The 24,370-nt window shown below is 43.2% G+C and overlaps 1 protein-coding gene across 2 annotated transcripts; it reads left to right on the forward strand.

The window, feature by feature from the left end:
• The first annotated feature begins 365 nt into the window (after nt 1-365).
• On the forward strand, nt 366-23,477 carry LOC116629038 (cationic amino acid transporter 3-like). Of its 2 annotated transcripts, XM_032399325.1 has the most exons (3): nt 393-446; nt 3,213-3,310; nt 21,235-23,477. In XM_032399325.1, the coding sequence occupies exon 3, from the start codon at nt 21,422-21,424 to the stop codon at nt 23,210-23,212; it is 1,791 nt and encodes a 596-aa protein (XP_032255216.1). In that variant the 5' UTR covers nt 393-446; nt 3,213-3,310; nt 21,235-21,421; the 3' UTR covers nt 23,213-23,477. The 2 variants fall into 2 exon arrangements, with proteins under 2 accessions (XP_032255215.1, XP_032255216.1); XM_032399324.1 differs by lacking the exon at nt 3,213-3,310 and having other exon boundaries at nt 366-446.
• The last annotated feature ends 893 nt before the right edge of the window (nt 23,478-24,370 follow it).

Below are 24,370 nucleotides of genomic sequence, written 5' to 3' on the forward strand. Positions count from 1 at the left end.
TGGGGGCGGCGGCCTGCGGGACTGAGCTGGAGCAACGAGGATCCAGGCGGGGATCCCGGGGCGAGTGCTTACTCTGGGTGTCTGTTACGGAGATCATGGCTGCCGTAGTGAGGGCAGCGGCGACAGCACCTCGGGGCGCCCAGGGCGTGAACCAAAGTCCGGAGTTTTAAAAAAGAAGCCGGGAAACAGCCCCGGCGAGAGCCCACGGGTTTTCCCGAAACACGCTCCTACCCCCGCTTCAAAACCGCTTCCCATTGGCTAAGCCCGCCCCCAATATTGCCCAGTCACCCGTAGTCTTGTTCGGTGACGCACATCGTGGCCACACCCCTCCACCAATTAGAGAAGCGTGTTACTTGCGGTTGGTTGAGGAGACCTACCCCGCTCGCCGCTGGAGAAGAAGGAGAGACTGGTGGCGGGAAGTTCTCATTGGAGAGCGGCTGAAAAGTGTAAGTAGTCGTCCCGAGGGCCGGCGCTCTGAGGTCAGAGAGAGAGGCGGCTGGGCTGGAGTGGGGTGAAGGGGTTCTTTAACCCCTTGGGGAGAGGTTCTGGGGTAAATCTGCTTTGGAAGGGCTAATTTTTTCTTTTCCTTCCTGAGGGTGCGGCCGGTCTGTCGCGGATCACTTCCGTTCACCAATATATTGGCAGGAGAGAAACGGGCGTTAATCCTCGCCCATCTCTGATGGAACTTGGTCCTTTAGGGGCACGTCGGACTGCCTACCCCTCTCTTTTTATCTCCAGGCTTTTCTATGCAGGAAGCTTGGTTACCAGAGTCTGTATTTGGCAGTCACCGTCGGGGGACGCATAAGCATAGTGGAGGGTATTATTACATTGCTGTTGTTTTCTAGACGCAGGTGGTGGAGAGAGGGGGACGTGTGTCTGATTTAGCCTGTGGTACCTCAGTGGCATTTACTCCAGTGTGAATGACTGGCTGTGACTTCGTGAAATATTTGCTGTGGGTGCTGTCAAAAGTTCAGAAATAGCAGAAGGAAAACCAAAGAGTCACCGAAGTAGTAATTAGTAAAAGTCTGTTGTGCACCCACCAAAGAACAGCTGGGGAAGCAGGTGCACTCAAGCCAGAACAGGGAATGAGGATCAGGGGTATGTTGTTACAAAGCAGCTTAGAGAGTAAGACGTCAGTGACTCTTTCCTCTTCACAGTGATTAGAATATTAACGTTTTCTTAAGCGGTAGGGAATTGGTTAGTGGTTACCTCATATCAACTTTGGGAAACTGTTTTTGCTGATGTTTTCCAGAGGTATACACAAGTAATTATCCAGGTGAAGTTAGTCTTACAACATAAGCTAAAGTAAGCTTTGTATGACTAAAGTGATTTTCTCTGCTCGGGGTATTTTCAAGGCTGGTCTCTGTTTTCTGTTAGGATATGGCATGTTCTTTCTTTTCTGAGCATTTCCACATAACTTTGTCTATGATGCACTTCTTCCAACTAATTTTCCCGAGCTAAATCCTCACTGACCTTTGGGTTCAACCAGCCATCACCTCCCCTAAGAAGCTTTATAGAATATCCTTAAGATTGAGCTGAGTGTCCTCTCTATATGTTCCAATAGCAACTTGTCATCCCCTGAATTTAGACTTATATACCTTATTTTATTTATTTATTTATTTAATTTTTTTTAAAAGATTTTTTATTTTTTATTAGAGAGAGAGAGTACAAGCAGGGGGAGCGGCAGGTAGAGGGAGAGGGAGAAGCAGGCTCCCCGCTAAGCAGTGAGCCCGATGTGGGACTCAATCCCAGGCCCCTGGAATCACGACCTGGGCCAAAGGCAGCTGCTTAACCTACTGAGCCACCCAGGCGCCCCTATCACCTTATTTTAAAACTACCTGCTACCCCACCTGACCCTCACCCCCACTATTGTGAACTCCTTAATCTCAGGGATTATTACTAGACTCCCTTTGTATCCACAATCTTCAGTTAGTAGTGAGTGCTCACTGTAGATGTCCTGAATGAATTAGTAATTAGGTGGAGCATGAGACTGCCTGGAAGTCCCCTAAAGACTTTTGATTTCATTTTCCAGGGTCAAGATCCTCCTATACATTATTAAACTTACCCCTTTAGGGAGAGGAAGGAGAAGAACAGACTGGAACTCAAGCTCCCAGAGAAATGGAGAAAGGCCGTTGGAGTGGAATTATTGTTTAATTATATCAATGTTTATTTTCATTTTAGTGTCTAAGGCAACATTTTAGCATCACCTACATTGAAGATAAGAGAAATTCAGATTGTTTTCTGATAAATAAAATATTTCCCACATCTAATTATTATACTGGGGAAGAGAAAATAGTAACGCTTTGTATTTATACTTTTTGTTTATTGAAATCCCTTGTAGTTCCTGTAAAATAAATGAAGGTATAAAAAAAGGTAAAGCATATTTTCTTCCAAATGGAAAAAGACTAAATTTTGGTATCAAATAGATATGGCTGATTTATTTTAGTTGACATAAAATATTGACATTAGAAGTAGGTATTATGCTGGGCGCCTGGGTGGCTCAGTTGGTTAAGCGACTGCCTTCAGCTCAGGTCATGATCCTGGAGTCCTGGGATCGAGTCCTGCATTGGGCTCCCTGCTCAGCAGGGGGGTCTGCTTCTCCCTCCAATCCTCTTCCCTCTCGTGCTCTCTGTCTCTCATTCTCTCTCTCTCAAATAAATAAATAAAATCTTTTAAAAAAAAGAAATAGGTATTATGCTAAGTGAAATAAGTCAATCAGAGAAAGATAATCACCATATGGTTTCACTTGTATGTGGAATATAAGAAATAGTGCAGAGGATCGTAGGGAAAGGGAGGGAAAACTGAATGGGAAGAAATAAGAGAGGGAGCCAAACCACGAGAGACACCTGATGCCAGGAAACAGAGTTGTGGAAAGGGAAGTGGGTGGGGGGTATGGGGTAAGTGGGTGATGGACATTAAGGAGGGCACGTGATGTGATGAGCACTGGGTGTTATACACAACTAATGAATCATTGAACACCACCAAAAACTAATGATGTACTAGATGTTGGCAAATTGAATTTAAAAAAGGAAAGGTTGTATCAAAGAATTTTATCTGTTTTAAAAAGAAAAAATTATTTTGTTTCAAATAATACTGCAAATACTGCATTATCTTATCCATTAATGTTCTTTTAAGTTCACATTAACCTGAGACAGATTTATATGAAAGTTTAAACATAAATTTTTCCTCTTTCGTCTTGAAAATACTTTCAGGTTTACATGAAACTTTAGAATTCCAGCTGACCTTCAATGAAATCATATTTGGTAGCAACAATGTTTCACATTGAACATGCCAACTCAAACACATCAAGGTAAAAGTGAAAAGAAATTCACATTTTGCCATTAGACTTGGGGGACACAAGTTTAACCAATTTGGTTTGGTTCAGGTGAGGTCATTTATTGTAGGGTCACTTTTTCTTTTAGATTATTTGTTTGTTTGTTTGTTTATTTAAGGGGGGAGGGTAAGACAGAGGGAGAGAGAGAAAATCCTCAAGTCGACCCCCCGCTGAGCAGGTTGCCTGACCTGGGGGCTTGATCCCAGGACTTTGAGATCATGACCTGAGCTGAAATCAGGAGTCGGCTGCTTGGCTGACTCAGCCACCCAGGTGCCCCGTATGGGTCACATTTTAAGAACAGCTGTTTAAAAAATTTTATACAACACTAAAAAAAAAAAAAAAAAATGTTGTTACTATTGTGGCTATGAAATTGCATGCACAGAAGGAAAAGTTTTTCCTCAGAAAGATGAAACATTTGTTTAAGGACATATCAGCTGGCTGTGCAATGATTCACTTTTTGACATGTTTGAAGTAATCTAATGTATTACCAGTTATAGAACAGTTACAGTGTCTGGTGTTTGTAGAGAACTGGACACCCATTTATTTCCTCCTTTCTTTAGCTCCAGCCATCTGCCCCAGGAACCTACACTATTTTTTTTTTTTTTTTGGTATATATCAGTGCTCCATTTTTTTTTTTTTTAAGATTTTATTTATTTATTTGACAGAGAGAGACACAGCGAGAGAGGGAACACAAGCAGGGGGATTGGGAGAGGGAGAAGCAGGCTTCCTGCTGAGCAGGGAGCCCAGTGTGAGGCTCGATCCCAGGACCCTGGGATCATGACCTGAGCCGAAGGCAGACGCTTAACGACTGAGCCACCCAGGCGCCCCAGTGCTCCATTTGAGAAGGAATATTAATGTCAATTATCAGATGGCTTACAGAATCATAATGTAATGATCTTCTTCACATTAAAAGGTAATTTAGAAATGTGTCAAAAAATTATACAAACCTAATCCTATTGCAAAACATAAGTAACTCTTTTAACAATATTCCTATTTTCATTTTACTTCTCTGGGTCCTTTTGCTCTCTGTCCTACGATGATCCACTTGCTTTTGCCTGCCCCTAAATGCACTCATTTCTCAAAACTCTCTTGTCTGTGAAGTTCTCTTCCTTTGCTATACTGCCTTTTTAACACATCTGCTCCTTGATGCCTATTGAATATACGTTCTTCCCTTCTTCTTTACTAAGAGAATCCTAATTTTGTTTAAATCAGCAATGTGCTACCTAAAAATCTCTGTCTTTCCATACCGTTTTGCTGGTGAGGTGGCCACAGGACACCGTTCTGGCCACCGAGTAAGTAGAAATCAGCCAGGGATTTAGGAAACCTTTGTTCTCCTGATACAAGTACTGCTAGTTCCTCCTTTTCTTTCTCCTTTTTCCTGTCTGGAATGTGGATGTGAGATTAGGGGTAGAGCAACCGTCTTGCAACCATGAGATCAGGAGTATGAAGATGAAGATCTATTTGCTAATGATGTGCAGGGGAGAGATGGAAAGACCCTTCTCTAAGACTTAATTGAGACCCTTTTAAGACTCTGGGTTGCCTACCTCCAGGCCTCTTGTTTCCTGAGACAAATAAATCTCTGTATGTTTAAGCCACTACTAGTTTTCTGTGCTTATTGCTGAAAATAATCCTAACCTAGCCCCCTTATACTTTATTTATTACCTAAGGACAGAAACATTTGATTCACTCCTGTTGTATCTTCAAGCTGTATTTATTCCTATTGCTTATCTTGGATTTCCTTTCAGGGTGCTGTTTGAAAGTGTACAGAAGTGAAGGGAATATTTTATATCATTTGCAGAGTCAAACAAATCACTTTTATTTCAAAAGAATTCAGTGATTTATTGTGGCATTTCTCACTGTGATTAATCTGCAACATTTTGCTGTAGGAATGATGTGATTTATAATTTGGGGACCTTGCTGATAGTTTGATTTCCTTATGCCATTCCTGACCACAACTGATGTCAGTTCATGTTGCATATCTAAGCCATATTTATCTTTTTGTGAATTTACTTCGTGAGAGGGCATGACATATTTTGTTAGACACAGATTTCAATTTGCTACCCTTTCTATATTGAGGTTGCTTAGCAGTGAGCAAGAAGTAGGCCGCTACGCAGACTAACTTATCACCTGTATGTATCCATATGTATGTCCACATCTGGATCTATATCTGCATGTCTGTCTTTATGTCTAGATCTGATTAAGATGTTAAATAGTTGTATTTGATATATAGTGTTTATGTTATATAAACATAAATATAACTGTTTCCAAGGCAATGGCTTTGTTTTCCTCCCAACAGTCATGGATTCTATTTAATAGTTTAATGTAGCCAATTTCTAAGTCTGAATATATATATATATATATATATATATATATATATATATATATATATAATTTGTTTGGAACTAGAAAAGACCCCAGATAGCCAAGGGAATGTTGAAAATGAAACCAAAACTGGTGGCATGACAATTCCAGACTTCAAGCTCTATTACAAAGCTGTAATCATCAAGACAGTATGGTACTGGCACAAAAAGAGACACATAGATCAATGGAACAGAATAGAAAACCCAGAAATGGATCCTCAATTCTGTGGTCAACTAATCTTTGACAAAGCGGGAAAGAATAGCCGATGGAAAAAAGACAGTCTCTTCAACAAATGGTGTTGGGAAAATTGGACATCCACATGCAGAAGAATGAAACTGGACCATTTCCTTGTGCCATACACAGAAATAGACTGAAAATGGATGAAAGACCTAAATGTGAGACAGGAATCCATCAAAATCCTTGAGGAGAACACAGGCAGCAAACTCTGTGCCCTCGGCCACAGGAACTTTTGCTAGATACTGCTCCAAAGGCAACGGAAACAAAGCAAAAATGAACTATTGGGACTCAAGATAAAAAGCTTTTGCACAGCAAAAGAAACGGTTGACAAAACCAAAAGAAAACCGACAGAATGGGAGAAGATATTTGCAAATGTCTTATCAGATAACGGGTTAGTATCCAAGATCTATAAAGGGCTTCTCAAACTCAACACCCAAAGAACAGATAATCCGGTGAAGGAATGGGCAGAAGACATGAACAGACATTTCTCCCAAGAAGACATCCAAATGGCCAACAGACACATGAAAAAATGCTCCACATCACTCAGCATCAGGGAAATAGAAATCAAGACCACAATGAGATACCATCTTACGCCAGTCAGAATGGCTAAAATTAGCAAGTCAGGAAAGAACAGATGTTGGTGAGGATGTGGAGAAAAGGGCACCCTCCTACACTGTTGGTGGGAATGCAAGCTGGTGCAGCCACTCTGGACGACAGTATGGAGGTTCTTCAAAAAGTTGAAAATAGAGCTACCCTAGGACCTAGCAATTGCACTACTGGGTATTTACCCCAAAGATACAAATGTAATGAACAAAGCAAAGCCAATTAACACTCAATGGGAGATGGTGGTGGTGTGGAGCAGCCACCTAGGGCTATGAGAGGAACCAAGGACAGTTTGGTGAGAAAGGACAGAGAGACAGCCAAGTACTTACATGGTAGGACAGAAGGACACATTGGAAGATGTGAAGGAAGATAACCAGAGAGATAGTTGGCCTTACATAGGCCACCTAGTGTGCAGTCTATTACTGAGGATGTGTATTGGGAGGAGGTACACGGAAGAAGGAGCCGTGGGCTCTGACAATCACAACTGCTAGTCTAAAATGGAGACAGAGTATAGTGATAGATGGGACCACTGGATGGATTTCTAGATTCTCTGCTTACAAGGAAAGGAAATATTTAGGGGAAAAAACAAAGCTGTTTAGTCAAGATTCTTGGAAAAAGTAGGTGTGGATCAGTGCTCATTTTAGACAAAGGCTATTCTACGTCATAGCTGTAGTTTGGAAAATCAGGTGGACAGGCAGATGGATTTCCTTCTACTGCTTTCTCCTGAGGACTTTTCTTTTTTTTTTCTTTTTAAGAGAGAGAGTGCACAGGGAAGCGGAGAAAGGGGAAGTGGCTGGGGGGGGGGTGGGGAGAGAGAGAGGATCTTAAGCAGTCTCTATGCCCAGGGTGGGGCCTGACACAGGGCTCCATCCCATGACCCTGAGAACGTGACCTTAGCCCAAACCAAGAGTTAGATGCTTAACCAACTGAGCCACCCAGGCAACCATCTCCTGAGGACTTTTCTTAGGTGTTCTGTGTTGATAGGATTCAGGGTTGAGTAAAGGAGAGTAGAGAATTGTATGGGGAAGTAGAAAAATCGATTTTCACTGTTGACATCAATGTATCATATCACTTTCTAATCCCTTAATTGCACGCCCTTCCTGGCTTTCCCAGGTCTCTTTCTGATTCCTGTTCAGAAATTCTCATTCTGATTTCTTCCTGGTAGCCCATCTAGTTTCTGAAGACCTCTAGAAGCAGAAGCTCAGGCTTTTCTGATTTGTCAAATTGACCATCTTGTTTTGTTGTGATAGGAATGTTAAGAATTTCGAAAGCTAGAATCTGACTGAAACTGAACCTGTCAATGTGCCAAATCATGAATGAGGAAGGTTACATTTAACTCTGTCTTCTCTGCAGTTATCCCAGAGGGACTAAGAAAAAGCACCTGTTCACAACCATCCCAGGATGATACTAGACAATATGGAGTCTATACAACCTCTAGTGAATCGCTGGTTATCTGCTTGTTTACCCAAATAATGGTGTAATTTTACTAGTGTAGGGTGTGCATGTTGCCGGGACTCCAGAGATATTGTGGGAAGGAAGCAAAATAGTTTTGGTCTCCATTTATGTAGATTTCAGTCTACGTACAGTTGGTCTGGTGTGTGTTAGTCTGCATCAGGATGGGTTTTCACTGATTTGGAATTCAGCCTCTGCCAGACTGGGATGGGATTTGGGAGGTGTAGTGCTGGGGGTGGTAGGGTAGGTAGGTGAGTTGGAGGAAGTGGCTGTGTTTCCTCTTGGTCTCATGAGCAGGTTTTTTTGGGGGAGGCATACCTTCAAATTCAAGTCTTGGTTGCACCTAGTAATATTTACTTGCAGAATTAGGATTTCTATCCTCATTGAGAAAACATGAAGCAGGTTCTACCTTGAGGAGGTTTTATTTTAGAAAGGGAGACAAAGGGCTTCTTCCAAGTAACATGCAAACAGAATACAGTACAAAGTAAGATCATAGGTGGGAGGATGCCTGTAAGTGATCCATTTGGTGAAGTTCTCAGAAGACTCCTGGGAGATAAGTTAGGATATTTATTTTTCTTTGGTATGAGCTGAATTTGGTTACTTCAGCTTTCTTTTCAACTTTTCAGGGAAACTATCTGACCTTCCCTTTTCTTTCCCCAGGAGAGAAGTTACACATTTATTACTACGGCAGTGGTTTTGCTCTACTGGCCTTTTCTGCACAGACCAAGACTGAGAATTACTGCTATTAATTATTATTAATATTATATCTTAGTATCTACATCTGTATCAATATCTGTAGCATATATTTACCTGGATCTGTCTAGCTGGGCAAACTGTATTTATTAGTTCAAGGTGTGTTGGAGTTTGTGTTCTTGGTGGTAGGGCAGGGAAGGACGGCCTAAAAGAGGATCTATTTATTGGATCATGGCCCAAGCTGAAGATGTAGCTTGAACTGATGTTTCCCTGGGAGACATTTATACACAATGTCAAGATGGGGTATTTACACCTCTTCCATGCAGACTTCTCAGGCTGACCCACAGTGCATAGAAGATTCTCACTCAGTCTTGCCAACACTGGAAAATGGGGTCCTTCCTACTCTTATCTTCCATCAACTAGGAAGCCATCTGGGATCTTGACATGCCTTTGCCTTGACTGTTCATTTCTGATTGAGGAATACCCTTCCTGGTTCATAGTTCATGTACCTTTATTTATTTTGGCAGGTAGGCAGGTGTTCCTGAAATGCCCTTAATTGTAAGTTCCCAGAGAGGGGAATTCTCTATTTGCCACCATTGTCTTGCACTGTGTGTAACTGAGTGCATGATGATTTGGGGGTAATAGTGGTGGTGTTGATAATTTAGGGGAAATAAAATGTTGCTTTTGGATGAGTTCTTTTGCACAAAGAATCAGTGTGGTGCCTGAATTTTCTATTTAGAATTTGCCTTTGTATTCATTTATACTTAGTTGAAATCTGAACTTTCATAGATTGAATCCAGTCTTTCTCACTTAGAAACTTTTTGTGGTTCCTACTCGAGGGGCCATCCAATTTCTCACTTTAGACCCAACCCAAAGTATACTGAACCCATCTGTGTGGGAATCTGAAGATAGTAAGGAAAAATGGTAGCAAATAGAGAATTTTTTTTTCTTCTGGGAGCTTACTGTATAACGGCATTTCTCCAAATAAAGTAAAGCAGTGAAAGTAATAAAACTCTGTGTTGTCTTTTCAGTTGTCACACGTCAAGGGGATGACAATGGAGCAAATCATAAATGTCACAGATAATGCACTTTGTCTGAACTGACTTGGGTTACTTCCCTTGTACTTTCACTTTGATGTGGTGAAAGAGACATGGACCTCAGTTCTTGTGTCAGATCTCTGACATCGCCAAGCTGGGCTATAAATCCTGGGGGTACTTCCTTGGCTGTGGCCAGTTAACTCTGTACCTCAGGCTTCAGCTGGGGAAGGAAAGGCAAGCTGAAAGTGTCATCAGGCAGAAGCTCTGCTCCTGGGCTCCACCTCATCACCTGCTACTCCTGCCTTCTTCCCTAACAGTGATTGCTCCCAGTGCAAAGTTCTAGGCCCTGAGTTATGCCTCTGAACATTAATGAGGGGGAGAGCAGGGGACAAGGAGAGCATACTAGAGAGATCAGATATTTCTCTCTAGAGAAAGCTTGGGGAAGGAGGGTCCTGTTGAACAGGGTTTGGAAAGAGTGTGTTCTAGGCAGAGAGGTTCAGTCCGTTTGAGGGCTGATGTTAATGCCAGCAAGATGTGCATGTGTGGGTAAAGATTTGTCCTGTTGAAGCAGGAGCCATGGAAGAGGTTAATGGTAGGCGTAAGTGGTAGACGAACAGTGAAAAGAAAGACAGAAATATAATCTTAGAGGTTTTGACTGAATAGAGAGCAGGAAACTGCAGGTTGGTTGGGAGTGTGTGTGTATTGGGCGGTGGGGGGGTTTGTGTGTGGTTCTTTTTAAGACTTGAGGAAAGTGTCATTTTCCAGAAGGAAGGTAGAGAGCACTCACACTTCAGTTATCTGGGGCAGTGTAGTAGTCAGGAAGAATGTGATTTAGGGCTTTATCCTGCTTCAAGGAAGGGCAGCACTCTCATATGGCTGTTGGGTGAATCTAAGTGAGAGCTGAGAGGATCTCATTGTTCCGAGTTACCAATTTATGGACCGAGAGGGTGGACCAGGAAGTATGGCAGAAGGCTGACTGTGGATATGCAGTGTTTGTAAACTGTAGGAACCTACTAGATAGAGGTCTAGTGTGGACACAGTGCTAAGTGTCTAAGTGATTTCATGTCAGTTGAATTGAATTTAGGACTAGGTTGGCAAACTACAAATATCTGATATCAATGAGTTCAGTTGTAGTTTCTTAGATTTGTTCCAAATTTATATGCAATTTCCCTGAATAAAGTCAGGAACCTTAGAGGCAGCTTTGTCAATCCCCTTTTTTCTGAACATATTTGTTTTTTTTTCCATTTGAAATTAAAGCGTAAAGGCAATCCTTTATCTTCTCTGTTGATCTTCCTATAGTAATAGCATGTTCAGAATACCCATTATTCCTTATCTCATGTCCATATTCATTAATAACTTTAAAAAAATAAGGGGTGCCTTGGTGGCTCAGTCGGTTTAAGTGTCCCAACACTTGATCTCAGCTCACGTCTTGATCTCAGGGTGGTAAGTTCAAGCCCCACGTTGGGCTCCATGCTAGGCATGGAGCCTACTTAAAAAAAATAATAATGAAGAGATCTAAAACAGACCGAGAGGTCTGTACTGATGTCTGATGTCCACTGGCCTTTGTGCTTATACCCATGGGTGATTAATAAATATTAACAATGCTCTAGGTGCCGCAAGCTCTGAGCTAGTCACAGACGAGGGTCACAATGGGAAACACCAATGCCCATTTTTTTTTTTTTTATATTTTACTAGGCCAAGTGTCTGGTTGTCAACAATAACCAAGCCAGAATGATCAGTCTTACATAGCTGAAGTCCTATTACCAGCATCACTCTGGCATTTTAGCTCTGGAAGGGAGTTAATCATATTTTGGATGACTGGCGAGCTGACATTATTCTGGTACTGGTTTTTCTGGGTTAAGGATATAGAGGACATTGCCATTCTCTGGCAAACATTCCAAGTCTGCTCATGATTGGCAGCCAAGTCTAGGGAGCAAAAGGCCAAGGGAATTAGAAGGCTTAAAAAGATGTTTTGTTGGGGTGCCTGGATGGCTCAGTTGGTTAAGCGTCTGCCTTCAGCTCGGGTCATGATCTCAGGGTCCTAGGATCCAGCCCAACCTCAGGATCCCTGTTCAGTGGAGAGTCTGCTTCTCCCTCTGCCTCTCCCCCCTCCCCCCACTTGTGCTCTCTCACTTTCTCTCTGTCAAATAAATACATAAAAAATCTTTTTTAAAAAAAGTTTTGTTGAACTATCCTCATTAAGCTGGCACCATCTATCTGCCTTCCTACCCCCCTTTGTCCCAGTTGGGGCTGTCCTTTGTGACAGATGTTTCCTAATAGTATATACAGGCAGCATCTGGAAGCCTTGGATGATGGCTGAGGTTTGGGAAGACCAAACCTGGAGGCATCCACATTGTCAGGGAGATTGCAACCATCTTCCTGCCATTGGGCTCCCATTTTAGAAAATGCTTGCTCCCCCTCCCCATCTTTTTTTACACAGTGAGAATCAAGGTTTCATTTTTTAGTCTAGCACTCCTTAAATGCACTGAACATGGGTTTTCATTCTTCTTTTTGGTTCTAGAGATCTTTTATGCTGTATTTACACTAAAAGCCAAGCAAAAGGAAATGGGCTAAAGTTGTGGGCAGGAATTACAATTACATGTAAAATCGTATCTGGGAACTATTGGAATAGGTACAGGGATGCTTTGGAATCTTTATTGACATCTAAACAGATGGTCTGGAGACATTTAGGCCCAAGATTAGGTTTGGATTCTAGCAGGAAACAGTTTAAATAGAGCTCCGATTTAATGATCGCAGTACTTCTAGCTTTGGCCCATCAGTGTCTATTTGGGAGGAAATGGATGACATCGGCAGAAAGTGACCTAGGCACAAATATGAGAACTGGTTCAAATAGTCCTTTATTAGCCATGCCCTGTAGTCTTAACTCTTTGTGGAGATAGGGTGCTGCAGGAGAAAGAACATGGTCTTTGAAGAAACAAAGGACCAGGTTGAAATTCCAGCTTTTCTTTGTACTGGCTATGAGCTTGGGGCAGTTGTCTAAGCTCTCAGTCTGTAAAGTGGAATAATACTTATGTCCTTGGGTTGTTATGCAGGTTAATGCAATAACATCTGTGCATTACTTGCAGCTCATCAAATTCTTTTTCACTCCTCTGTCCATGTAGCCCTAAGTCTTGCACATATATATGGTACCCCTATTTGCCAGAAACCATTTTTCTCTGCCTCCAGGCTTTGTACCTGTTCGCCTCTTAGAGTTCAGGCCTAGGGCCTTGGTGTATTAGTTTGTGGTAGTCCCACAAAATGACAATAAAAATATGGAGTTGTTATAACCATACTAACATGAGCCAACGTGGTTTCTTTCCAGGCAGTTTTCTTGCTGACAGTTTTGGTTGTAAATCAAAGACAAAGGAGTTCTATCTTCCCACCCACTCCTCTGGTCTAATGTTCCTGATTTGGGGCTAGATCATTCTGGGTGGAATTTTGTTCTAACCAAAAGTGATGGCAAGCTTGTTTATAAAGGACATTTAGGGAAGGAGAAACCATAACCTTTACTACTGGGACATTGTTGTTTTCCTCCTACCTTTTTAGGTTGATAAATATCAAACCTACAGAAAGTTTTAAGAATAGTAGTATTAACACTCCTTTATCTTTCAATGAGATTGAGCAGTTGTTACTATTTTGGCACAGTTGCTTGCTCTCTCCAATGTGTGTGTGTGTGTGTGTGTGTATGAAATATGGTCTGATTCAAAGTTTACTAATTTCCTTATTTTTTATCCTAAAATTTTTCTCCCTGATCCAGGTGCAATCCAGGGCTCTGCATTGCATCTCTGTCATTTCTCTTTATTCTCCTTTAATCCACAACAGTTCCTCAGCCTGCCATTCCTGACATTGACAGTTTTGAACAGCACAGGTCAATTGTTTTATAGAAAGTCAACTATCTGTGGAAACCTGTTTTGTAGACTGATCATTTTTTATTTCAAGTTCTTATTTAAATTCTAGTTAGTTAACACATATGGTAAAATTGGTTTCAGGTGTAGAATTTAGTGATTCATCACTTACATCTAACACCCAGGGCTCATCACAAGAGCCCTCCTTAAAACCCATCATCCCTTTAGCCCATCCCCCACCCACCTCCCTCCAGCAACCTTCAGTTTGTTCTCTACTATTAAGAGTCTCTTATGGTGGGGCGCCTGGGTGGCTCAGTCGTTAAGCGTCTGCCTTCAGCTCAGGTCATGATCCCAGGGTCCCGGGATCGAGCCCGTCATCGGGCTCCCTGCTCTGCGGGAGGCCTGCTTCTCCCTCTCCCACTCCCCCTGCTTGTGTTCCCTCTCTCGCTCTCTCTCTCTGTCAAATAAATAAATAAAATCTTAAAAAAAAAAAAGTCTCTTATGGTTTGCCGCTCTGTTTTCATCTTATTTTATTTTTCCTTCCCTTCCTCTATGTTCATCTGTTTTGTTTGTTAAATCCCACATATGAGTGAAATCACATAAAGTATTTGTCTTTCCTTGGGTTACTTATATCTTATAAGTATAAGGGAGGGAGAAGCAGACCCCCGCGGAGCAGGGAGCCCAATGTGGGGCTCGATCCCGGGACCCTGGGTTCATGACCTGAGCCGAAGGCAGACGCTTAACGACTGAGCCATCCAAGTGCCCCAGTATTTGTCTTTCTCTGACTGATTTATTTCCCTTAGCATAATATGCTCTAGTTCCATCCACATTGTTGCAAATGGCAAGATTCCATTCTTTTTGATGTTGGAGTAATATTCCATTGTGTATATATATACACACATCTTCTTAATCCATTTTTCAGTTGATGGACATTTGGACTCTTTCCATAATTTGGCTATTGTTGATAATACTGCTATAAACATCAGGGTGCATGTTCCCCTTCGAGTCAGTATTTTTTTATCCTTTGGTAAATATCTAGTAGTACAATTGCTGGGTAGAAGGGTAGTTCTATTGTTAACTTTTTGAGGAACCTCCATACTGTTCTCCAGAGTGGTTGCACCAGTTTGCATTCACACCGACAGTGCAAGAGGGTTCCCCTTTCTCCACATCCTAGGCAACACCAGTTGTTTTCTGTGTAGTTAATTTTAGCCATTCTGACAGGTGTGAGGTGGTATCTCATCGTGGTTTTGATTTGTAATTCACTGATGATGAGTGATGTTGAGCATCATTTCATGTGTCTTTTAGCCATCTGGATGTCTTCTTTGGAAAAATGTCTGTTCATGTCTTCTGCCGATTTCTTAACTGGATTATTTATTTTTCGGGTGTTGAGGTTTGAGAAGTTCTCTGTAGATTTTGGATACTAACCCAGATATCAGATATGTCCTTTGTAAATATCTTCTCCCATTCCGTAGATTGTCTTTTATTTATTTATTTTTTTAATAAAGATTTTATTTATTTATTTGACACAGAGAGATAGATAACGAGAGAGGGAGAAAGAGCACAAGCAGGGGGAGCGGCAGGCAGAGGGAGAAGCAGGCTTCCTGCACGAGCAGGGAGCCCGATGCGGGGCTCGACTCTAGGACTCTGGAGTCATGACCTGAGCTGAAGGCAGCGGTTTAACCAACTGAGCTACCCAGGCGCCCCTCCATAGATTGTCTTTTAGTTTTTTTTTTTTTTTTTTTAAGGCTTTATTCATTTATTTGAGAGACTGAGGGGGGCGGAGCGCACAAGTTGGGCAAGGAGGGGCAGAGGGAGAAACAGACTCTCCACTGAGCAGGGAGACTGATGCCGGACTTGATCCCAGGATCTTGAGATCATGACCAGAGCGGAAGGCAGCCACTTAACCAACTAAGCCACCCAGGCGACCTATGTCTTTTAGTTTTGTTGATTCTTTCCTTTGCTGTGCAGAAACTTTTTAACTTGATGAAGTCCCAATAGTTCATTCTCATTCCAAAAAGCAAAACAAAAAAACCCTTCTTCTAGGAATCTCAAGATATAGTAGCTAATCAATACAGCTATATATTCATTTTCTCTGTCCTAAATGCCTCTTTTGGTTGCTTGCTACAATTATGAGCAGATCCTTGTCTTGTGTAGTGAGGGTTGGAGATGGAAGTGTGGAATCCAGGGACGCCTGGGTGGCTCAGTCTCGGTTAAGCGTCTGCCTTCGGCTCAGGTCATGATCCCAGGGTCCTGGGATTGAGTCCCACCCACATCGGGCTCCTTGCTCAGTGGGGAGCCTGCTTCTCCCTCTGCCTGCCGCTCCCCCCTGCTTGTGTGCGCGCTCTCTCTCTCCCTCTGGCAAATAAATAAATAAAATATTAAAAAAAAAAAAGGAAGTGTGGAATCCAGAATGAGGAGGCATATAGATCCTGGCCCAGCCTTCCAGAAGCTTTTAGACTATAAAGGAATTTAAGTGACACACCCAAGACACCACCAGATAGAAAGGGAAAATTAGTTTCAGCTGACCATCAGGACAGGCTGTGAGTGCTGGTGGGAAGGGGAGGAAGGTTGGAGTTGTGGATCAGTCGGGATGGCTTAGGAAAGGCTTCCTAGATGCGGAGTGGGGAAAGGTTGTAGAATAGGGCTGAGAAGAGCTAGAGGGTCAAGACTGCACGTGAGTGAGGAGGGCATCCCAGGCAGGGCAGGTAACTTACCCAGGCCAAAGGCTCATCCCAGAAAGGGTAAGTCAGGATATGAAGAGCTGAGTTGGGAAGGAGGTGATGTATCTGAGGGTAGGGGGAGAATTAGGGCGGGGCTTTGACAGCTGGGTCGGAGAGTCTGCTGAATATAAACCATTGGAATAATTGCAGATTATTGCACAGAAAAAGGGCATTTCTGGACATGGTGTTTGAGGACAATGTTCTCTTTTTTGTTATAGGCTGGATTTCTGGTAGGCTCTCTCAGGATTCCCAATCATGGATTTGCTTTCTCTTCTATATGTTTGGTTGATGTTCATTTGTTTGTTCTGCCTGCTCCTGTGGAGTCATAAAACATGATTATTTAATTCCCAGATGTTTTGTTTTTTGGGTTGCATCTCTGGTATCTTCTTACTTTGTCTGTAGGCCCACTGTCCCTCATCTTCGGTAAAAGTGGAAAGAGCACAAGGATCACCCTGCACAACACAGTTGAGGAAAACAGAAATTATCATGCAACCCTTATCCCACACTGCCATTCAGATGGTCCTCCTCTGGGATTCCTGCTCAGGGTCCATAGATGGACTTCAGAAGAGTGTATGACATTTTTTTTTGAGGTGACCAACCTCAGGTGGGTCTGTGACTCAACAAATATGAAGAACCACTGTTGTGTCTTTGTTGAGAGGTGGTTGCTGGGGTGGTTCCCCAGAGAGAGAAACGTGGCAGAAGCATCCTTAGTGCCAACTACAGGAGCCTCCAAAGACAGTTGAAGGGGCTGGAGGAGAAGAATTGGGAAAAGGGAAATGGGTTCAGAGGGAACTAGTAGGTTCTTTCTTTGTATTCTCCATATCCTGGTGATTACAGGATTCTGGTTCCCCTTCAGTTTAAATCAACTGAGACCCTGTCATTTATCAGGCTCTGTACCAGGTGCTCTCACAACATTATCTCCTGCAATCCTGTGTTGAACCTGCAGTGCACAGAGTGGAGTCAGTCCCTCCCTCAGTCATGGTGTGTTTGCACCATTGCTTTCTGTCAGGCCCCTTTTCTTTTTCTTTTTCTTTTTTTTCTATCATGTTATGTTAATCACCATACATTACATCATTAGTTTTTGATGTAGTGTTCCATGATTCATTGTTTGCCTATAACACCCAGTGCTCCATGCAGAATGTGCCCTCTTTAATACCCATCACCAAGCTAACCCATCCCCCCACCCCCCTCCCCTCTAGAACCCTCAGTTTGTTTTTTAGAGTCCATAGTCTCTCATGGTTCGCCTCCCAGGCCCCTTTTCAATGCATTTTATTTTCCCCTTTCATTCTTATCTCTATTCTCATTTCCCCTCCTCACTGGAGGCACTTACTTCAGTATATTTAACAAGTGTTCTTCCAGTCCATGTTCTACATTGGTTTTAGATACATTCACCCATTCAACAACTATAGTGCCCAATTGTGTGTGCATTCTTAATTCCACAAAGATTGCGCTTCAGGGTGGTCCCCAGTGACGCTCCCACCAGCAGTGTGTGATAGTTTGTCTCTTCTTATTGAATTCTCATGTTGACCCAGTGAGGGAGGTCAAGTAAGGTTCCCAGTGGAAGAAGAGACTGAGGCTTAGAGAGATTAAGCAAATTACCCAAGTTCATGTAGTCACAAGGAAGGGCCAAGGCTCACATCCAGAATTTCTGACATAGTGTTCATTGATCTTATCTCTATAGTACCCAGCACTGCCTGTTCCAGATGGGGCATCTGTAGACAAAGATAATAATAATAATAATAATAATTATTATTATTATTATTATATTGAGCCCTGCATTTCTCGATGCCTGGTCTACCACAGTAAGCCTAGGACCCCCTCATGTGTTAGCACCAGCATGGATGAGAGTGTCTAATTAGAGTCCTTAGCATTTCAAGGTGAACCATATGGAATAAAACTGTTTTCATTGTCTCATGAGGGTTGGCTAACAAGCTCGAGTTTTAATGGATGATTTTGAGCCTGCACATTTATAAAGACTGATTGATTTTCAATGATTTCAATATTAAGTACTAGGTAGATAATATTAAATCCATATTGTTTGCTACGCTTTGAGCTAAGTGCTATACAGACATCATTTCCCTTACTCCTCATAGCTGCCCTGTGAGGTAGCTACTTTTACTCCCATTTGACTGTTGTGACAACTAAAGCCCCAAGAGGTGAACTAATTTGTCCAGAGTCACCAGGTGGGAGGTTGAGGTGCGATTTGAACCTGAACAGTCTACCTGTAGAGCCTTACTCCTAACTAGTAAACTGTACTGTCTTCCTGTGAAGGAAGCTTTTAGATTCTCTTCCCCTTGAACTTGAGGACAATTTCTTGTCAGTTAGGATGGTTTAGAACAATCATGGGAAGTGCAGGGCTAGTGGACAAGAATCTCCAGAGGGAGAAGATCTGAAGTTTGAAAATGTGCCCAGGTGTCTTCGTTATGCCTCCCTCTGTCCCCTGAAGTGAGAACCTCCGCCTTAGGACATCCTACCTGGATTATAGGGCTTGAGCACGATGCCTTCAAAAAAGTAGGGATTCTCTAACTGGGCGTGGGTGGTTCATTGCCTGTATTTTTAAACAAGTGTCCTCAAAGGCAAACAATTCTTATCACTTATGTGTGGTTTTTACCTGCCATGAATGATGTATGGTCAAGGTTTTATCACAGTTGGTTTTTCCTTCCCACTATCCATTTTGCTCGCCTTCCACAAGGAAGGTAATACCACGTATGCCTTTACCTGAGCCAGGTTTATAAAGGTTGCTTGGCTACAAAGTATCTATCTATCTCCATGACCAGTAGATAGGAATTCTGGATTATGGCCTCTTTCAGGTTTCTCTTCTCAGCATGGTCATTTATTCAACAAATATTTATTGAGCACCTAACTCACAGGCTAATGGAGGAGACAGGCAGCTGACCTGGAATTTGGATACATTAGGATCAGTGGCACATGGCGGAAGCCGGGTGCTAGGAGAGCACATGGGAAGGGCAGCATAAGGGTCAGGGGAGGCTTCCTGGGAAAGCAACTGCGGAGCTGGGAACTGAATGAGAAGTGGGGGTAGCTAAGTGAAGGGGCCAAGGGGGCAGTAGAGGCAGGGGAACAGGGTGAATGTCGAATTTCGCAGCTGGAGCAGGAACTGGGCAGGGGATGAGGCTGGAGGAATAAGCACAGGTCAGATTATGAAGGAAGGAAGGAAGGTCTATGAAGGAAGGGCAGTGTGGAACCACGGAAGGGTTTGAAGCCTGGTCATGGGTCGGGGACACCTCAAATAGTGTAGAAAGATTCCATAAGTTAAGAATTCACCCTCCTTATCTTGTGTGCTTGTTGGTAAATCATAACATTGGAACTGGTGAGTGGCAAATAAGGACTCTAGATGGATTTATAGACAGAAGGTCTGGCCCATAACCCAAGGGTTCCTTTTGATCATCTATAGAGTAGACTTTCCAATTTTGACTGATTTTTCTGTCTTTAAAAACCTCTGACAGCATTTCCTAAAATTTTCTCAAAACCAAAGGCTGAGTAGGAAGGAGAGTGGGGGCTGCATAACTTTGTTCTCTCTGTTGTGCACTTCTCATTTCTGGGCATTACTGTGAATTGTTCATCCAAAGCCTTGTTCCCCTTGTGGAGCGAGCCATTTGAATAGCAGCAGGGGAGAAGGGGGAAGATGGAACTGCATGCAGGATTCTTTCATTAAGAAAACATTCAGCAGCAGTTTGAGTTAAAAATAACTCCTTGTGAAAAATTCATAGGGGGTCACAAGTGAGTGTTTTAATACAGGCTCACAGAGCAGGGCAGATTCTCCAGGCCCTGGCAGCTGACATCCCAGATGGCTCAGGGTGTGTAGAGAGCACAGTGTGGCCAGTGAGGAGACTGTCTGCAGAAGTGCGCTCACCTTCTCTCCTGGAACCCAGAGAGGGAGGGGACAGAAGGAATTGTCTTGGTTGTGAACTACTGAGCTAGGTGACTCATTTCTTTTCTCCCTACCCATCACACTTTCTCTTCATACCCATCACACTTTCATAAAAAAAGGTAGTGAATTTTTACCTGGTTGCTTTGGGTGAGGTGTATTGAATGTCAAAATTCACAAAATAGCTTTTCTGGCTCCTCTCCCTTCTCAGTCATGGACCCTGGGTTGGCTGCTGCCCCCATTTCTCCAGTGTTTCCTTCCCATACAGCCTGGTCCTCTCCTTCTTGCAGGTGGTTATGAAGGTCCTGCCCCTTTCTCCCTCCTCTCTGTTCACAGCGCGCCTGTGGGCCTAGGTGGGGAAAGGGAAGGGGTCGACTGTACATTCTTGGTTATCTGCACAGCTGAATGGATGATGCAGACTGAGGAAAAAGGGGACCAAATTGCCATCTGACCTTGGGTAGCAGATTTGGGGGCTAAGAGTTTCAAGACTGAGAGACCAATATTTGTATTTTAAACTCTGATGATATATTAAAAAATGGGTCTCTAATTGCAATGAAGCCCTCTAGTCCATGAATGAATGTGTCAAAACTCACAGTCAAGCACCGCACACACATCCTACCTGTGAATTCTTGCACAATACATTCATATCATGTTGTGTCTAACCATCTAATTGGTACATGAAGCTATATGACTTATGAATACAAAAGGGATTATGTCACATTGTATGGAAAAAAGGGAATGTTGGGGTGCCTGGGTGGCTCAGTCAGTTGAGAGTCAACTCTTGATATCGGCTCAGGTCTTCATATTAGGGTTGTGAGTTAGGGCCCCATGTTGGGCTCCTTGCTGGGCATTGAGCCTACTGAAAAATAAAATTAAAAGAAAAAATTGAATGTTGGGAGGTATTTGGTACCTTTTTTTGGGGGGGGAAGTAGGATTGATTTTTCTATGATGTCTCTTGGTGTCAGTTTCTGTGATACTTGGGCTGCAACAAGTTACATGTGACTTTTGAGTTTCAATTGGTTGGTTGAACCATTTACCATTGTTCAGTAAACATTTGTTTCCCTAGGCATTATGGAAGGATAGCATGTACCAGAAGAAATATGAAGCAGCAGCTCTGAAGCCTGAGCAACGGACCTCAGCAGCCCCAACCCAACCTGGCTTAACTCAGCCTCACTGAACCAGATCCAACACTCTTGGCTCCCTGGGCTTGCTACAGCTCTCTGATCCTTAGAATCTTCTCAGTTCCAGCTAGAATGCTACGTCAGGCACTTCGCAGATTTGGTCAAAAGCTGGTACGCAGACGTCCGCTGGAGAAAAACGTGTATTACTTTAACTCTGGCATAAAACTGAGCACTCTGGACTTTGTGGCCCTTGGTGTGGGCCACACAGTGGGTATTGGTGTGTATTTCTTGGCTACTGAGGTGGCCAGTAATCAAGCAGGACCATCCATTGTGATCTGCTTTTTGGTGGCGGGCCTGACATCGTTGTTGGCTGGGCTGTGCTATGCAGAGTTTGGTGCCCGGCTTCCCCGTTCTGGCTCTGCGTATCTCTACACCTATGTCACTATGGGTGAACTCTGGGCTTTCATCACTGGCTGGAGCCTTATCATCTCCCTTGTTGCTGATGGAGTTATTGTGATGAAGGCCTGGACCTTAACTTTTGACATCTTGTATGGGAACCGGATCTCTGTGACCCTGCATGAGAGCATCTCACAACATGTTCCCCAAGTCATTGCAGACAATCTAGGATACTTTGCTATGATCCTACTGTTGTTTATCATAGAAATTCAATATCTGCTGTATCGTGACTACTACATAATTTTCAAACTGCTTACATTGGTAAAACTTTTGGTTCTCAGTTTTGTCATCATCTCTGGCTTCATGAAGGGGGACCTGCACAACTGGAACCTCACAGAAGAGGACTATGTAAAGGCTGGACTCAATGACACCTTTAGCTTGGGCCCTATGGGCTCTGGTGGATTTGTGCCTTTTGGCTTTGAGGGGATTCTCCGTGGAGCAGCTACCTGTTTCTATGCTTTTATAGGCTTCGACAGTATTGTTACCAGAGTTAAGGAAGCCCAGACTCCCCAGCGTTCCATCCCCAAGGGCATTGTGATTTCACTGCTCATCTGCTTTTTGGTGTATTTTGGTGTCTCTGCGGCACTTACACTCATGGTGCCTTACTACCAGCTTCAACCTGGGAGCACCTTGCCTGAGGTATTTCTCCATATTGGCTGGGCCCCTGCCTATTATGTTGTAGCTTTTTCGATTTTCTGTAGTGTTATTGGCAGTTATTTGAACTTTACATTGCCCATACGTGGGATGATATGTAGGATGGCAAAGGACGGTCTCCTGTTCCCTGTTCTTGCCAGGATCCTTTTCAGCACATATGGCCACATCCTGACCACTGTGATCTTTGTCAGTACTGCAGCAATCATGGCATTCTTCTTTGGACTTACTGATCTTCTGGACCTCAGGTCAATTGGGACCCTGACATCTTATTCCCTGGTAGCTTTTTGTGTTCTCATCATCAGGTATCAGCCTGAGTGGACGAATGAAGAAAATGAAGCACAGGTGCAGGAGGAGAATTTGGGAAATGAAGTGCAGGAGGAGAACGGCCCTGCAGCAGAGAAGCTGACTCTACAGGGACTATTCTTTCCAGGCAGCCCCACCCCCACTCCACTCTCTGGCCGGGTTGTCTATGTTTGCTCCTCACTGCTTGTTCTGCTGCTGACTCTTCTCTGCCTGGTGCTGGCCCAGTGGCCAGGTCTGCTCTCTGGAGACCCAGCGCCGATCACAGTGGTTGTGCTGCTCCTGGTGCTCATCACTGGGATCACTGGGGTCATCTGGAGACAGCCACAGAGCTCCACTCCCCTTCACTTTAAGGTCCCTGCTGTGCCTCTCCTCCCACTCCTGAGCATCTTTGTGAATGTTTACTTTATGATGCAGATGACAGCTGCCACCTGGGCCCAATTTGGTGTCTGGATGCTTATTGGGTTTGCTCTCTACTTCGGGTATGGGATCTGGCACAGCCTGGGCCCTTAACCCCACTTAAGGGCCCAAACTGTAGACCTTGAACTCAGCAGTGCCTGTACATATTTGGTTTGACATCATCACACCTGAATGCAGTCTGGTTCCCCTGCACAATAATGGGGAGTACTCTTGAGTGTATGGAAATCTAGGTCTCCTTTGAGATATTATTGGGGGAACACTAATAGAGCTCTGTATTTAAGGTATGGTGAAGGATGTGTCTTTGCTCTTTTTCCCTTTTTTTTTACGTTCTGCTTTTCAATTGTGTCTATAGCTGCTCGCTGGCTTTTACAAAATTAGTATTAAAATTGAAAAAGTATTTTCCTTTTCTTTGGTTAAATATCCACTAGTGAAGGAGGTGCCTAGCTGGCTCAGTCAGTAGAGCATGACTCTTGATATCAGGCTGGTGAGTTTGAGTCCCACATTGGCTGTAGAGATTACCTAAGAAAATACACAGTAGCAGAATTACTGGATCATATGGTTGTTCTGTTTTAAATTTTTTGAGGAATCGCCATGCTGTTTTTCACAATGCATGCGCAGTTGACATTCCCACCAACAGTGCATGAGGATTCCTTTTTCTCCATATCTTCGCCAACACTTCTATTTCATGTCTCTTTGATTTTAGCCATCCTGACAGGTATAAAGTGATATCTGATTGCAGTTTTAATTTGTATTTCCCTGATGATTAGTGATGTTAAGCATTTTTTCATGTGTCTCTTGGCCATCTGTATGTCTTCTATAGATAAATATTCAGGTCTCTGCCCATCTTTTAATCGGATTATTTGTTTTTCTGGTGTCGAGATACAACTGTAGATTCATGAAAGAATGGGACTCTTGTGAGGGATGTGTGTTTTCACATTTGAAGGTAATTTATGAGCGAGGTTTGTATTGTGTACTGTACCATGGAGTGAGATTCCTGAATCAGGAAGGGATGAGATATGATTCTCAGACAGATAGACTCTTCCTGGGAGACAGTTGTAGCAACTGCTACAGTCATGTAGGTCCTGCTCTTCAAAGTATGGTCCATGGACCAGCAGCGAGGGTATCACGTGGGAGTGTCTTAGAAATACAGAATCTCAGGCCCCAATGCAGATGTGCTGAATCAGAATCTGCATTTTTAACAGGCTCCCAAGGGATTTGTATGCTCTTTCAGGTTTGAGAAGCACGGGCCTG

The sequence above is a fragment of the Phoca vitulina genome, unplaced genomic scaffold, assembly GCF_004348235.1.
Source record: "Phoca vitulina isolate PV1807 unplaced genomic scaffold, GSC_HSeal_1.0 scaffold210, whole genome shotgun sequence".
Lineage (NCBI taxonomy): Eukaryota > Metazoa > Chordata > Mammalia > Carnivora > Phocidae > Phoca > Phoca vitulina.